This window comes from Phoca vitulina, unplaced genomic scaffold, assembly GCF_004348235.1.
Source record: "Phoca vitulina isolate PV1807 unplaced genomic scaffold, GSC_HSeal_1.0 scaffold2, whole genome shotgun sequence".
Classification (NCBI taxonomy): domain Eukaryota; kingdom Metazoa; phylum Chordata; class Mammalia; order Carnivora; family Phocidae; genus Phoca; species Phoca vitulina.
The window spans coordinates 20,745,229-20,761,980 of NW_022589705.1; the positions used below are offsets into that span (position 1 = coordinate 20,745,229).

The window sequence follows — 16,752 nt, forward strand, 5'->3', positions numbered from 1 at the left end:
TTTCTTTCTTTCTTTCTTTCTTTCTTTCCTTCTTTCTTTCTTTCTTTTAATTAAGTTTTTTTATTTTAATTCCAGTATAGTTAACATAATCTAGGCTGTTTCTGACAACTGTTATTTACGAACACTATTGGATGACTGGAAAAATAGTATTGTCTGAAATTGAAAATCGGATAACATATTCTTTAGAAGAGAATATGAGATACACTTTGAAGCAGTTGAGTTTGAATTAATGGCAAAACATCCATATCCAAAGGTCTTGAAGTCTCTTGGAAATGTGAGTTTGAAGGTTATGAATGGGATTTGGGAGGAATTAGCCTCATGGTGAGAGCTGAAATTTGAAATGCTTAAGTTGTCTGAGCAAGGGAACAGAGGGAACAGGCTTTTAAACTTCAGAAAAGGAAGCATACATTGGGCATGAGTAAATTATGAGGTTGGACAGACTTGGTTGCTGTAGCACCACACTGTGGTAAAAAGTCTCAAAGACAAAACAAAACAAAAGCCCTGTATGCGCAATATGAAAAACAACTGCCTATTACAAGTAAAGATTTTAGATTATATCATATATGCATACACATCAGTAGTATTTTTGTCAATAAAAGAAATACATGTTTTATAAGAAGCTGTACTTCTCATCTGAAAGTTTTGTGTGTGTGTTTACTTTTTGTTAGTTGTTGTTTGCTTTGGTTTGTTTATTTTATATTTTTGTTTTGAAGCTTAAGGAAAATCTTGCGAAGTTTGTCCACGTCATTCCCTTTTCAGTATTAAGGCAGCAACCGTCTTAATAATTTCAGGGCAATGCCTTATTTATTTTAAACTACATAAATTAAGAAATGCAAGTTGAACTATACATCTCTATCTACCTCCTTGGGCTGTTGCCTAATGCCATATAGCTACGATTATAACAAATTCATCTGTAAGATTGAAGAGATTAGATATTTCAGTACAAAACCTTAAAAAGAGAAGAAAACTAGTAGTGTCATTCACCTCACCTAAATAAGAAAATGGAACCATATGCATTTCTGCTCTTAGCATCAGACACAAACTTGCCTGCAATTTCTAAGATTCCTCAGATACGAAAAATACATCTAGATTTTTCCCAGTGTTGACCAGTCCATGGTATCCGGAAAGTCTTCCTTAGTCTAACCTAAATTTGCCTGATTCAATTTAAACTATGATTGCACAGCTGAGAAAAAACACATCAAAGGTGTTTTCCCCCTCATGTACCCCTGTACAAATTCACACACACACACACACACACACACACACACAGACACACACACACGGATCAAATTAACATATTCCCTATATTATACATTATACCTTTTGTCTTTGCTAATCTTTTTAATAGTATTACAATTCCACATGAGGACAGGAGAAATTATATTCAGAACAGGACTGACCAATATTCAGAAATGTGCCTTGAAACCCAGAACATTCCTGGCAGAAGATGCCTGCCATAGCTGAAGCTTTGATATGGTCAGGCACCTCTTTGTAGGTGCAGGAGACACATTAGTCTTTCAATTGACAAGTTTGATGCCTTTTTACATGTTAAGTGAACTTTACTTTGCATTATAAATGGTGGAGGTCCAGAAATAATTTGTATGCAAGTCATGGCAATTTTTATCTACATAAGACACACTCCTGTAAAATTAAAGTTATGCTCAAACAACTTTTCCTTTGAGTGATGGTTCACAAGGGAAAGGAGTTCTTACTTTAGCATTAACTAGCCCTATCCCTTCAGTTTGGCTTAGAAAATTCATCCTTTTTTATATTTGCCAGAATTATTTGTCTTTCAGAGATAAACAGAGAGAAAGGGAAGGAGGGAGAAAAGGAAAGAGACAGAGACAGAGACATTTTATAAACCAAAGGCCTGATGAGATCTTTAATAACCTCCCCAGCCAGGAAGAGACAACATTTAGCAAGTACCTACCCTCTTCAGTGTGCCATGCACCTTGCATAAGTGTTTTCATAATGCAAGGTAATGTCATTACAGTGTTCTTTTAACAAAGGAAATTTTCCAGTTTTGAGAGCCAGTTGCAGGTTTCCCGACATTAACTGTTTTGGTACTGGTTTGGGTTCTGAAAAAAGAAACTCTCCTCTTGCACATGAGTACATTCCCCACTTTCCAAATTAAATGTCTTCCTGTGGCTTATGATCGCCTGCCTTTTCCAATACCCCTAGGAGGTAGGACATTAGGCAACCAGCATTCCCGCTGCTCTACTGAAAACGGTAGAGGAGAAAAAGACATGGACAGATTAGGTGGCTTTCCTAAAATCTCATAAACAGAAGTGAGACTACTGGAAATTGAATTTAGGCCTCCTGACTTTCTGTTGCCCATATCTCTGAGCACTAAAGACATTTTCCACAAATTAAGTACAAAAAGTCTGGTTTATGGGACCAGGGAAAGGGAGATAAATTCTGAAATTTTTCCCTTTTGTGTTTGAATCTCCATATGTTTTAAATAGAGTTTTTTGTTTGTTTATTTAATTGATTTTATTTCTGTTAATAAAATTAGAAGAAGATTCTATTATATGAATTTGGTTCACTGCTAACTGACTTTTTTTTTGCCAGTTTTCATCACTGTAAACAGACCAAGATAATCTATATTAATTTGAATGGTGTGTTGAAGTGATTTTTGTCAAAGATTATATGGAAAAATCAGATCTGATGCAAGAACAGTTATTGGCTGTTTGTTTTTCGCAGTCGCAATATGGAGCTTCGGTTTCTGCCAAGCCTGAACTGCCCCTCTTTTACACTGCTGTTGATCTGGTGGACATTAGTGTGGAAATGGCTGGACTGAAGTTTATAAATCCTTTTGGTCTTGCTAGTGCCACTCCAGCTACCAGTACATCAATGATTCGAAGAGCTTTTGAAGCTGGATGGGGTTTTGCCCTGACCAAAACTTTCTCTCTTGATAAGGTAAGAAAATATTTTTGAAGTCATGTTTAAATGTCTATCATGTATTTTAATTAGAGCAGAAATATTATGACGGCAATATTTTCCTGACCAAGAAATAATAGTTACTCAACTACTGGACAAGACCTATTAGTCCAAGTTAGTTTTTATTTTCTTTTCCAATCTTTCTGTCCCATGGAAGGGCATGTATTCCCCATTTTGTTTTGTATAGGAAGCATCAAATATATATATATATATATATATATACACATATATATATATATATATATATTACAAAAGTGGCTATTTCATGTAATAGTCACAAACTCATGAATTCTTCTTTTGGCATTAATTATTTTGTGATTTCTGGATGTGTGTGATTGAGGACATCTGCCTGAACTCAGAGTTGGAGAGACTAGGATTTGATTTGTGCATAATCTGGGACCCAGTTCATGTCAAAAAGAATCACTCAGTGTACCTCATTTGTTCTGATAATAAGATTCTTCTTGAACTTTTAAATATAGAAACTTTTTTCAAAGTACATATACCTGACTTTAATTTGGCATGATGACTTTGTATTCACACCATGAATGGACATACTTAGTAGAAAATAAAGTACATATTACGGTTGAGATTAATTCTTTAAAGTGCACAAAGTGTATAAATTCATGTCTTGAAAGTAGCATGAATTATACACTAGAAGGTTGCATCCTTATACGGTTTTGAATTAGAAAAGTACAGCAGAAATTAACATTCTTAGATCCTTTATTGATAAAATTTTAAATGCTAAATCTATCAATGTATTTAGTACTAACTGGTAGTTAGTAATAATTAATGTGTAAGAATGTGTGAATCTAGTGACTGAGAAAGTGTATCATTATTTAAATCAGCCTTATCCGTAGGCAAAGAAAATAATAGAGAACAAATATGCCCCATTAAGCACATTCTCTCCTTCTTTCTCCTCTTACTAGGATCAATAGCTGGCATTAGTATGGCTAAAACATTACAGCTGTCTTATTCAGACACTTAGCTTTACAAGATGCTATGTGTAAGCGTGATGAAGAAAATCTAGAGAATCCTCAAAAGTTAGAAAAACCAGGGCATAAAAAATTTCATAAATGTTTTTATGTTTAAATAACTAAAGGGAGGTTCTTTTTCAAATAAATTGGCGGAATATTTAGAAATACTTTGGTTAAATAAAGTGTAAAGATAAACAGAACTTACTGGATTCAGCTTTAGAATATCATTAATCAATTGTTTACAGCTTCGTAGAATATTGATAGTATATTTGTCTTTGTTTCAATTCATCCTTGAAGAATAACTCAGAAGCTGTTGTCAAATGTTTAATCCATTGAGAAAAACTGAGTCTCTGATGACTACATTATAGTTACACTGTTTTAAAAATTTTATATGTAAGCAGAAATAGGTGGCTAATCAGGTACAAGTGAAGAACTGTAGGAAAAAATGTTTGCTTTGAATTTGCTGTTTGTTGGCAAAAAATTGAATTCTGATTAATCAGAGACATCTGTCTTTACTCTGTTGGTGACATGCATTGATTTGTGATGCTGTCTCTTTCAGTAACCTAGGAGCAGTTGCCTTTATTAGGATCACCAGCAGAAATAAATGTGGAAGCTAACTTCCTTCTAAACCTCCAATTTGAATTTAATCTATCAATTCACAAGTCTGTGATGCTGGTTCAAAGGGAGAGTAAGGAACAAATGAAAATTAAATTTAGCATATAAAACATAATGTTGGGGGCTTCCTTAGGAAGCTCTCTGCTACTTGCTTTGATGGTGGGTAGAACAGAATATTTGTACAGACTATTTTAAATGTATTTTTGCAGATTATAATGACATAAATAATGATAAAATGCCATTTTCAAAAACAATTGTTTCGCATACGTGGTTTTGCAAAGTAGTCAGTTTGCTTCATAGAGATCCAGGGTTTTTGTTTTGTTTTGTTTTCTTATATTGTCCCTAATTAGTGATTAAACCTGTTGTGAATGTGAAATTGTCTTATGAGCGTCTATGCTTTCTTGCTGATGAAATGTTGTAGCATACAATTCAGTAGGTAGAAACACGTTTTCCCCACAGCCTCTTACTAAAGACATCTATTGAGATATTATATGTTCTATATATTTGTGTGACATTATAGCATACCAATTTAGATTAGCCTTATTACAATTTATTATGCCAATTCAAGAATCTACTTAAAAAGTATTAAAATTCAGAATCTTGACATTTGAAATTTAGATGCTCTTAATATGACAAAGGTTATTCTATGGAGTTTTGTTATCATATGAAATATTAATATTTCACAATACAGTTTTGATGAAGGACAATTTGCCGAGCCTGCATATGATAAAGAAATTAAATGCTTATCAAGGGAGTTCAGTAAAAATTAGAGCCCTGCCTGAACATCTGCTGGAAATTTTATTATCCTGTCCTACTGACAGGGTGGCTCCCTCGTTGTTTTTCTAGATTGACAGCTGAATATTGCACTGATTTCTGCAGCAAATATGTTTAGGTGAACTTTGTTTCCCTTTTTTTTTATTTTTTTGGGAGTTCGGAACATGCTTTTGATTTTCATCCTATACTTTTTTTATACTCTTGACATTTGTAGATGCCAGATTGAGGTCTAATATGCTGTAGCAACGATAGACCATTGACTTACAGTGAAATGCCAGTTGATATCTCAGTAAACAGAAATATTATTATTCTTTACTGTGCAGTCTGTATAAAAGCTGTATGTGGTTTCTTAGGGAGGCAAATGATCAGATTTTTAATGTCAAATATAAAAAGATCTGTGTTTGCTTTTGTGTTAAATAACATCAAAGATGGCTTTTATTAACTATATTCTTCCTTCCCAAATCAGTCTTCCCTGGAATGTCCCAAAATACGTAGATTGCCTTTCTTGAGATTCTGTTTATGTTTGATAAAGATGATATTTAAAATATCATCATAAAATGATATTGAGAATATAATTAAAATTATTTTTTACATATAAGTATATATTGCATTCATGTTTTTTTTACTTTTTTATTATTATGTTATGTTAATCACCATACATTACATCATTAGTTTTTGATGTAGTGTTCCATGATTCATTGTTTGCGTATAACACCCAGTGCTCCATTCAGTACATGCCCTCCTTAATACCCATCACCAGGCTAACCCATCCCCCCACCCTCCCCCTAGAACCCTCAGTTTGTTTCTCAGAGTCCATAGTCTCTCATGGTTTGTCTCCCCCTCTGATTTACCCCCCTTCTGCATTCATGTTTAAATAAAAAAAGGTGGGAGAGCATTCAAGGTCAAGCTTAATTAAAGCTAAACTATAATGACAAACCAGAGAAATGCTATGTTTAACTGGTAATATTAAAACTTATTTAGACTGCACATAAAAGAACCTCCTGACCTATGTCCACATTATACTGACAGGAAATAGATAAAAAGATTTTATTTTTGTGAATTATATCATAAATTTTGTTCTCTCAGGCATCTACATATTATATACTGCAAATATGTAATCTGTGACTGCAAGTTGCATACATCTTTATCACTACATAGATAAACTCAGAAGTGTTTAGTATTATTCCAAATCAAATTCAAACCTAAGCAAAAATTCACTTCATTTATACAGTATATAGTATAGATATTAGAATAAACTTGTGATTGATTTTTAGTGAGAAAATATCTTGAATGCATATGTTTTGTTTTAGTAAGTATCAGATGATTAGACCAATAGGTACACATATAGTGAGTCTCTCAACATAAAATACCAAAAGCTAAAAACTGAGAAATATTTAAGGTTCTTCATTATTTCTTTGGAATCAAATATTGATAGCTTTTTCCATAAAATACAACCTTATACCACATAACACAATGTTTAGTGTTATAGGAAGAGTTTGATAAATGTTTCATAAATATTCATTGGATAAATGAATCAATAAATGAATAAATAGATTTTTGGCAAAAGCATATTGAGTTTCTATTTTGTTTTCAGTCATATGAACAGACAGTTAACACATAAAAAATTGACTGTTCTGAGTATTGATCTCAATCAAAGGAGAAAAGGCCAATTTAAATTTTTCATATCCCATGTTGCTTTCTGGAGTGCATCTATACATACCTGAAAATGAAAATGTTAGTGGAGTTTTTAAATGGATGGGTAGTGTTTTAAGACTTAAGAGTCTTAAAAATATAGAGATTTTTTTGAGAAAACAGAATGTGTATTGCACAATTTTAGGAAGGGAAATAAAAATCATCTGGCCAACTATCTAAGCTTATGTGTCAATAGCTATGACAGAGTAAATGTAACTTGTTTTGGAGTGCTTTTAGTAATAAGAAATATGCTAGATCTTTAAGGCGAAGAATGCTGTTATAGCTATGGAAAACCCTATTTTAGGAGTATCTTCTTTTATTGACCCCAAATTGGCCTTTCTCATAAGTTCCATCCATGTTTTACAGTTCTGCCCTCAGAGACACCATGGAGTGAATTAGTCTAACTTATTAGCATAAATGAATTGTTGATTTTTAAATATGGTGGGTTTTTTTTCCCCCCCAAGTTAATAAATACCCTAGAGAAAGGCTAACAAGTATGGAGAGGCAGTGACGTCTAGGGAAAACAACTTTGGCCTGGGAGAGTCCAGTCTCTGTCCAAAGCTGCTTCTAAATCACTACCTTGCACAAACTGTTTAATATTATTATACATTGTTGTTAAAATTATCATTATTATACACATAATTAACTACCATTTATTGAGTGCTTAGAAACTATAGACATTGCCAAATGTTTTTCAGAAGTTATGCTTTGAATCTTCATGATATCCCTATAACATAGTATTGAAAAAATTTTTTTTCATATGAAATAATAGAGTGAGAAAATTAAACCAATTGCCCAGGACTTAGAACAACAATTATTTATTTGCTCACAATCATGTGCATTGGCAATTTGGCTGAGCTCAGGTGGGCAGTTCTTCTGCTTCACAAAGTGTCACTTGGGCTCATTCATGCATTTTCAGTCAGTTGGAGGGATGCCCGGGGACTGGCAAGGTGGCCTCATTCATACATATGGACCCTCAACTGGAGTTGCTGTAATTGCTCAGAATGCTGAGTCCCTCTCTCCATCTCTTTATTATCTCTCTTGCCTCATGGGAGGCAAGAAGATGTTCCTTGAGTAGGACCCCATTCTGCTCCCTGCTAATGGTTCCCTAATCCATTGTTCCTAACAGCTATTGGCTCTGTCCTCTGGGCTTTTATTCTGTCCTCTGAGTTGTGTTCTGTTTTGTTTAAGAAATGGCCAGTGATGGCCATTCTTGGCAGTTGAGTAACTTTTTCAACCTATTAGTTGCCATAGAGAGTTAAACCCTATTCTCTTTATTTCAATTGCCCCTTTTAGTCCTAGTTCTTAGTCACGTCATCAGAAAACTTACTTGGGCACCTGGGTGGCTCAGTCGGTTAAGCGTCTGCCTTCGGCTCAGGTTATGATCCCAGGGTCCTGGGATCGAGTCCCGCATTGGGCTCCCTGCTCTGTGGGGAGCCTGCTTCTCCCTCTCCTCCCCACTTGTGCTCTCTGTCTCACTATCTCTGTCTCTCTCTCTCAAATAAATAAAATCTAAGAAAAAAAAAAAGAAAAGAAAACGTGCTTAAAAACTTTTGAATCTATTAAGGGCTAAAGCCACATTCATAGTTCTTGTTGAGACAGATTTTTCTCCATTTTGGATATTTCTCCTGCTGTGGCACAATGTCCTTAAGATTCTTAGAATCGATATTGTCTACCTGAGAGAATCTACTAGGACCTGCTTTAAATCTTTCTAAAATCTTGACAAAGAAGGATCATATAGCAACACTTTTGATGTGATCTTTACCCTAAGGTCATTTCTTACTTTGAAAATCTTTTCCTCCCAGAGTAGAAAAAAGACTAAGAATAATTTTATTTTCTAACACAGCAAGTCCTGGGCCCTTTTGCTTTGCTCTAAGTTTGCTTAGCAAATTAAATATATCCTTTTTTAGCTAATTTCTCTCTTACAGTACCTTATTATTCGTGAGTAGAAACATTCAACCGACACTTTCAGTGTTTTGTCTAGATATTTCTTTAGTCAGATCCACACATGCATTATGTACATTTTCTATCTTCTGAATTATCACCAGAGATATTCTTGCCAATTGTTCTGTCACTACATAATACAGGCCACCCTTTTCCCAGTCTCCAATAACAATTTTCACACTGCATTTCAAGCCTCCACTAACAGTTTGTTCACCATTTTTCCAGCCCTTACTAACAGCCGACTCTTGATTTTCCAAGAGAGGTCTCTGCCCCCCTCTCATTTCGAAAGCCAATGCCACATGTTTTAGATTCCATTATGTTAGCAAACATAACCAATTTCTGTATTACTTATCTCTTGCTGCATATCAAAGCACAATTTAGTAGCTTAAAACAACAAGTAATCTGCTCTTGGTTCTATAGTTTGGCAATCTGGTCAGGGCACAGCTGGGTGGGCTTGACTTTGCCCCATGTGACATTAGTTGTTCTCACTCACGCATTTGCAGTTAGTTAGTTGACAGACTTGGTGGCTGCTGGTCCTTGATGGCTTTATTCACGTGCTTGGGACCTCAGCTGGCATAACTGGGCCTGGATCTCCATATGGTCTCATCTTCAAAGAGACTGTACGGAGCTTGTTCACAAAGCGGCTGTATTCTAAAAATGCAAGAGTGGAAATTATGAGCCTGAGGCTCAGAAGTTGTGCAGTATAATTTCCACCCTCATTTTGTTGGTTAGAGCAAGTCACAAGGCCAGACCAGGATTTGGGAGCATGGAAGTAGCTCCTCCCATCCAAAGGCTGACATCCACAGCACCAGGATTGAACCAAGGTCTATTTGATATAAATCCAGATGCTTTCCTCTAGATCATATTTTCTAACTTATCCTCTCTGTATCTTGTTATTTTATGTCTAAACTGAAGGCAGTTTGACTCCATCAGTGTTTGGCAGAGAACTGGAGTTCAGCTGAGCAGGTGCACTGAGGGCCTTCTATCCCCTACCTCATAGAGCAGCACCTATGATTTTCTTTCTTTTTTTTTTTTTTTTAAGATTTATTTATTTATTTGAGAGACCGAGAATGAGAGAGAGAGTACATGAGAGGGGTTAGGGTCAGAGGGAGAAGCAGGTTCCTCGCTGAGCAGGGAGCCCAATGTGGGACTCGATCCTGGGACTCCGGGATCATGACCTGAGCCGAAGGCAGTCGCTTAACCAACTGAGCCACCCAGGCACCCCTATGATTTTATTTCTATTTTGGTTTTATGTATAGTGTCACAGAGAGAGACTTTTGAATTAAAACCTTCTGGGAGTGATGAATCACTAAATGCTACACCTGAAACTAATATTACACTGTATGTTAACTAACTAGAATTTAATAAAAACTTGAAAAAGAAAAAAATAATAAAACCTTCTGGGAATCCACTGTCCATCCTTTGTCAAAAGCCAATCTCCTCCTGTGCCAATTTTCTTTAGCCACACGGGCCCTCTTTCTACTTCCCCAACATGGCAGGGTCCTCCCTCTCTTAGACCTTGCTCTGTCTGGAATGCTCTGCCCTTGGATCTTTATACATATAGCTCTTGCTTCTCATTCAGTTCTCAGATCAAAAATTACCTCATCAGAGAAGTCTGTGCTGACTGCTCAAAACTCAATCTTCCTGGGGTGCCTGGGTGGCTCAGTCGTTAAGCGTTTGCCTTTGGCTCAGGTCATGATCTCAGGGTCCTGGGATTGAGCCCCACATCAGGCTCCCTGCTCTACAGGAAGCCTGCTTCTCCCTCTCCCACTCACCCTGCTTGCGTTCCTTCTCTCACTGTGCCTCTTTCTGTCAAATAAATAAATAAAATCTTAAAAAAAAAACACCTCAATCTTCCTGTGCCACATTTCCCTGGTTGTTTTTGTATTTTGTTTTTCTTCACTGCACTTACCACCATATGAAATTACCAGTCTCTCGATCATGTATTTGTTTACTTGTTTATTTTTCTGTTTTGGCCATTCAAAGTAAGGTTTATAAGAAGAGGGATGTTGTCTTTCTTGCTCACTACTGTATGCCCAGTGCCAAGAACTATGTCTGGCAGATAGGAAGGATGCAATACATACTTGTTAGATGAATGAATAATTATAGGATTCTAATTTGAACCACAATTCCACATGACAGCCCTTCAGTTACTTGGAGACAGCTCTCATGTCCTATCAACAAGCCTTTTCTTTTTCCTTTCTAAATAGTCCTGTTTTCCTTTCTATAATAAGGTTTGCAGACTTTTTACCATGTAGGTTGTCTATTCTCCCATGTGGATTTCAAGAAACTTGTTTCGATCCATATTATCTTAATTGAGAGGAAGTTGCCTACATTTGCACAAATTGCTAGCACCTATCAGCCAGACAAGAATTCAGGAATAACATTGTCAGGACTATAAATGCTAAAAATAATATTTGGAGCTGTTAAGAAAAATTTCACAAATATGTTATGTAATAATATTTTAGAGCTCAGATAATTCTCTTTGGATTACACTACAAAAGACTATAATTTACTCTTGTAACTCATTTTAAAAGGCCTTATTAGAAATAAAGATCTGAATCTTTTTAAACATTAAGTCAGACTGATTTATTTTATTGTTACTGAGTTTCTACACTACATTATTGTGAAAGTCTATGAAACAATAAATGAACAACTGTCCAGTGCATTATTTTCCCTGTTACAGTTCTAGCTTCAAATTTGGTGCATAATTAATTTCTATTTATCGTGCAGTATTGTTCTCATGGTATATACTTATGCATTAACTAAGGAGTTATAATTATTTAAACAAATTCAATGTAAACTTCTCATCTGGGAGACTTTTAACATTCTAAAACCATAAGTGATTTCTGTGTGCTAATAATTTTATTTTCACCTGGTTAGGTTCTTTAATTGTTATTTAGATTTATTGTATTGAAATTATTAATATTGACTATCCTCAAATTATAAAGAATGGGCTTATTAAAAGGCTACAGTTCACATGTAAGAGTCCTATAGGAGATTTCATCCAAATGCTCACTTCAAGACTATTTTAGCAAGCTTTTCTATGAAGCAACCCTGATCTCATCAACAGCAAAAGAACACGCATATCCCTGCATGCCCATTTGTGTGTACACTTGCAATATGGAAACTAAATCTTGCAAGTTAGGATCTAGTAAAAAATATTCCACATCTTTCCCCACAGTTCTAAACTAATCATTGTTTTCAACCATGCTATGTATGCCAGACTTAGTTTGTTCAATAGAAAATATGGATTATGATGTTTCCAAACACAGGCTAAATGCATGTACTTCTTAACTATAAATCCTTTAATTGTAGCCAAAGTAATATTTTTAACCAGGTACATTATTAAAGTTATTTAAATTGCTCCCAATCTTTTTTACCTTTTATTTCACAATTGGGCTAGTTGACTATGAAGCAGACCAGTCAATTGTCCAATATAATTACGTCTTCACCTCTTTTCCATTTCAGGCTGTGATTTCACACTTGTTAATTAGTTAATCATTTTGGTAGAGTGGACAAGGTGAGACTCAAATAGACTTTTTAATAATATAAATTGATGTGCACAATTTTGATTTGGGTTAGCACGTAGAGGAACCTAACCTGTATTGGAAAATACTTTTCAACTTTGGGGGTTTTATTTGTTTTGTTTTGTTTTAAAGTAACTTGTGTCAAGGTTCATGGAAAATCCTCATAATTGTGGCTAATGGAAATTTTCATAAAGTACAGTCCTGCTGATTGAGAAACTGATTTTACTCTTTTCCTTTCTCACATAATTCTTTTGCAGATTTTTAATTTAACTAGTCAAAAATATCCATATTCTGGCTATGTTTGGCTGATTGGGCCTTGGTTGAAATTAAAATGGCTTAAATTCCATAATATACTCATTGCCTTTGTATTTTCTTCATTGATTTTTAACAAGATTCTAGTCATTACTACATAGGGATATTCTTTATCCTTCACTGAAATATTGAAATATAAAACCCAGTGATTACCTCACTGTCAGGTTTTTATTAAAGACATACCTACATTGGCCATTTTATTGTAAGACTTACTCAGTTTTAAATTGCAGTTCTCTCTATGCTCCTTTCTCTTACATGACTTGCAGTTGGCTTCAGATTCAATCAGCACTGTTTATAAAATGAGGTCCCATTAGATATTTAAGGAAGTGACTGCTTTTTTAGAGAAATAGTCAGCCAAACTTCCTTTTCATACACCAATTACCTTTACTTACTGGACTTCTCCATCTGCTTCTTTTACTTCAGCTAAGTCCACTGCTCTTTTTATCCTGCTCTGTTTACTCATTTTTAAGTTTTTCCATGGTATCCCACATGTTTGGAAAACTTATCATTCCTCTTCTGCCAATTCACCCTCAAAGTTAAAATGTATCTAAAAGTATCATCAAGTAAATTGTCACTTTTAGGTATATGGTCTAGACTAGATGTATTCTGAGAGCTGTTGCTAATGTCCTTTATATGCCCTCTTTTTGATCTCATTCACTCAACACACATTTGTTAGGCGCTGATCATTCATGGAGTGTGTGTGTGTGTGTGTGTGTGTAAATGGTCTTTGCTCTAGAAAACTTAAACTCTAGTTCAGAGTATACACCAAAAGACTGAAGGCAACAGAGAGTCTTAGACTAAAAATGTTACTTAATAAGCAGTATTTTCCTCCTTTTTTTTTTTTTTGCATCTCTAAAAGGTTGTTTTTATTAAGACTCTACTGCATATGCACAGTGAGGGCAGAAGCAACCTCGGTATACAATTCCATACTTAGATTATAACTTACAAGATGTACTGGAAAAATGTAGAAGGCAGACAATATGATATATCATATAAAAGTTACAGAGACTATTTGGAAAAGAAGAAGAAATCAAATTATCACTACTAATAAGGTGATCCTTCTATGGTTTTAGACAGTTCATCAGAATCACAAAACTGTATCTTTTGTCCAGTCTGTCCTGTTGCTTGTGTTTCCTCCAATTGTTAAAAAGAAAAATGACTTCACATTTGAGCTTCATCTTTATTCTAGGCAGAAAGGATAGCACATGGACATTCACGGTCATGAGAGTGCCATGCATATTTAAGATTCAGCTGCTAAATCTTAAGTAAGATTCAGCATATGTGTCATAAGGTGGTATAAGTAGCTGGAGAGACTATGGGAAAGGCCTGTTAGGCTAGGAATTTAAATGTGATTGTATAGACAACAGAGAACCTGAAGAGGTTTCAAGCAGAGGAATTACTTAATTCAATTTGGAATTTGCTTTTAATCATAACGAAACTCCTATTCACCATTTTTAGTGATATTTTCTACTTTTTCTCACACAGTCTCTCTTTTCTGATTAAACCAGTCTAATCACTAGGCTTATTATGTTTGTGTCATCTATACTTTAATTTTACCATTTTTCCTCCTTAAGATAATCTCTTCTCCTACTCAAATATTAAAAGGCCACTGATGATCCAATGGTTGTTCACCGATGGTTATCTTCTTCTCAGTCTCTGAGCTTTTATAAAATTTTATTCAGTCGACGTAAGATAGAATGAATTCTTTATGTGTTTGTTTCTTTTTTTCCTTCTTGAATGTAAGCCCCTGGAAGGCAGGTCCTGTGACCTTCAGGCTTTGCAAATGAAGGAACTGGAAAATACATGTTGATTGACTCTTTCCCTAGTCTAATCAGTAAGACAGATGTGTTTTGGAATGTAGTGCATTGTTTAGCAATATTGTGAATATTAAATTGGCAAATACCACTATTTCATGATGAACAATTTCACTTTTTTGGATAAATATAATTTTGTACAGCTATAATATTCTTCTTTAGGAGACATATTTTTAGGCTCTTTTTTCTTGGGTGCTGTTATGGGTCTTCAAAAATTTCTCCCACAATTAGGGAACTTTCCCCTATGGCCCTTTTGAATCTTTGGTTTTAACTTATTCCCTACACAACTCCTAGGAACCCTTGAGTTATTTACCTTTTTTCTGCTGAGACCCCTTTGCTTTTTCAGGGGTCCCTACTGAATAGACCTTAGGGTGACCTCACATTAACTTATTTTATATGGGTCTCTTAACTGGTCCACAGAAAAATTTTACATTTGCTTTGCCCTGACATCCTAGGAATGCAGGCTGGTCAAGGTATAGTTGCATCTCTTTTAACTCATTTTTCAGCAGCAGACAACGCCCCAGGTGAAGGAGAGAGGAAGGAAGGTGGAGAGGAAGCATCCTAGAGAGGCTTACATCTAAGGAAGTTTCGGGGAAGTCTTTGAGAAGTCCTCAGTTCTCAGGAATGAGCCTGCCTTAGTCTCTCTGTCCTGTTCCATAATTGGCTGAGGCAGGGGAATGCAGTACAATGCAGGGATGGATCTCACAGCAGAAAAGCTGGGGCCCTTGATCAGTTATGTTACCTGTAGCTGGAGTTCTGTGAGGTTGCCACAAGGATACTTGGATTTTCTGCCATAGCCAGCGTAAGGTAAGCAGCCACTTAGTATATGGTTTTTCAGAGGGCGAATAAACAAACATTGCATTGTATTTTGAAATCTTCTCTTGATCAATATGAGGAGAAATGTTATAGCACCAAAGGTGCTATGAATTTACACAAAGAAAAGTATGTATTAAAAGAGAAAAATGAGATTGCATGCAGAAGGCTGGAAGGGTTTTTTACCCTAAATTTTCAGTCGTGGTTTTCACAGCAAATCACAGTAGTTATTATTCAAGTATTACAACTGCTTCTCTTTATTTGGAAGAAAGTGTCATCTCTTTCCTAAGTAATGTGACTGTCAATAAATTACTTAACTTCTCTAAACCTCAGCATGCTCACTAATAATTTAAGACAATACCTACTTTCCCTTTCTTACAGTATTTTAGCAATACTCAGTTGGAAATTAAAAAAAATAAAAGATGTAAAAATGATTTGTAACATGTGAAACACCGTATCAGTAAAAGTTATTGTTACCACAATCTGCGTACCAAATTTAAACATTAGTAGTTATGTAATCATTTATTAAAACATATAAAATCATGTAATTTTGCCCCTCTCATTTAAGGACTCTTCCTCCCCAGTACCACCCACATCCAAGTCCCCATGATTTCTCACTGACTACTCTTCCAGCCTCCCAAAGAGCCTCCCTGCTTGCACTCTGCTCTGGTCCTACATTGCAGCGTCCAGAACATGGGCTAGGTGGTCTCTTATAACATAAATCATATCATGTCCCTCCTTTGCTTAAAATATTCCAGCACCTTCCCAAAGCCCTTCAAATAAGATCCAAAATCCTGTACAATCACTTTATCATCTGGCTCCTGCCTATCTCTCAGACCTCATCTCATTCTACTTCACCTTGTACCAATTAAGTTAGAGCCATAATGACCTTTTCTAGGTTGCTCCAATAAGTCATTCTCACCTTCACTAACTGTTCTCCTTGCCTGGAATTTTCAGACCCTTATAGTCAAAAAGAAAAAAAGAGAAAATTATTGCTAATGGAAATGTGTAAATAATATAGGAATAATTCTGTTGTAACAAGTAGTTTATTCTTATTGCAGTTTATCAGGTATCGGGAAATGTAGATGCCAACTAACCAATTAAACTATGAAGTGATGGTCACATATTCTTCCTTTCTGTTCCTTTCCATTAATAGGAGATTTTATGACTTTTAAAAAAATCATTCAATAAAATTCATCTTTAATTTTCTGAAAAGAAAAAAGGTAAAGAATTGTTCTTCCTTCTAGCTGTTGGGATCTCGTTAGTTACCAATCATAAAATCTTCAGAAAATGGGAAGTAGTTTATAGGGGTCAGAAATTTCACTGCAAAGAGCAATGGATGTT

General features: G+C 35.2%; 1 protein-coding gene across 1 annotated transcript in view; it reads left to right on the forward strand.

The window, feature by feature from the left end:
- The window catches only part of DPYD (dihydropyrimidine dehydrogenase), a 795,794-nt gene that overhangs the window by 413,503 nt on the left and 365,539 nt on the right, over window positions 1–16,752 (forward strand). The window contains exon 13 of the mRNA XM_032422959.1: window positions 2,704–2,919. Coding sequence (XP_032278850.1) covers window positions 2,704–2,919 — 216 coding nt within the window. The remainder of the gene's footprint in view (window positions 1–2,703; window positions 2,920–16,752) is intronic.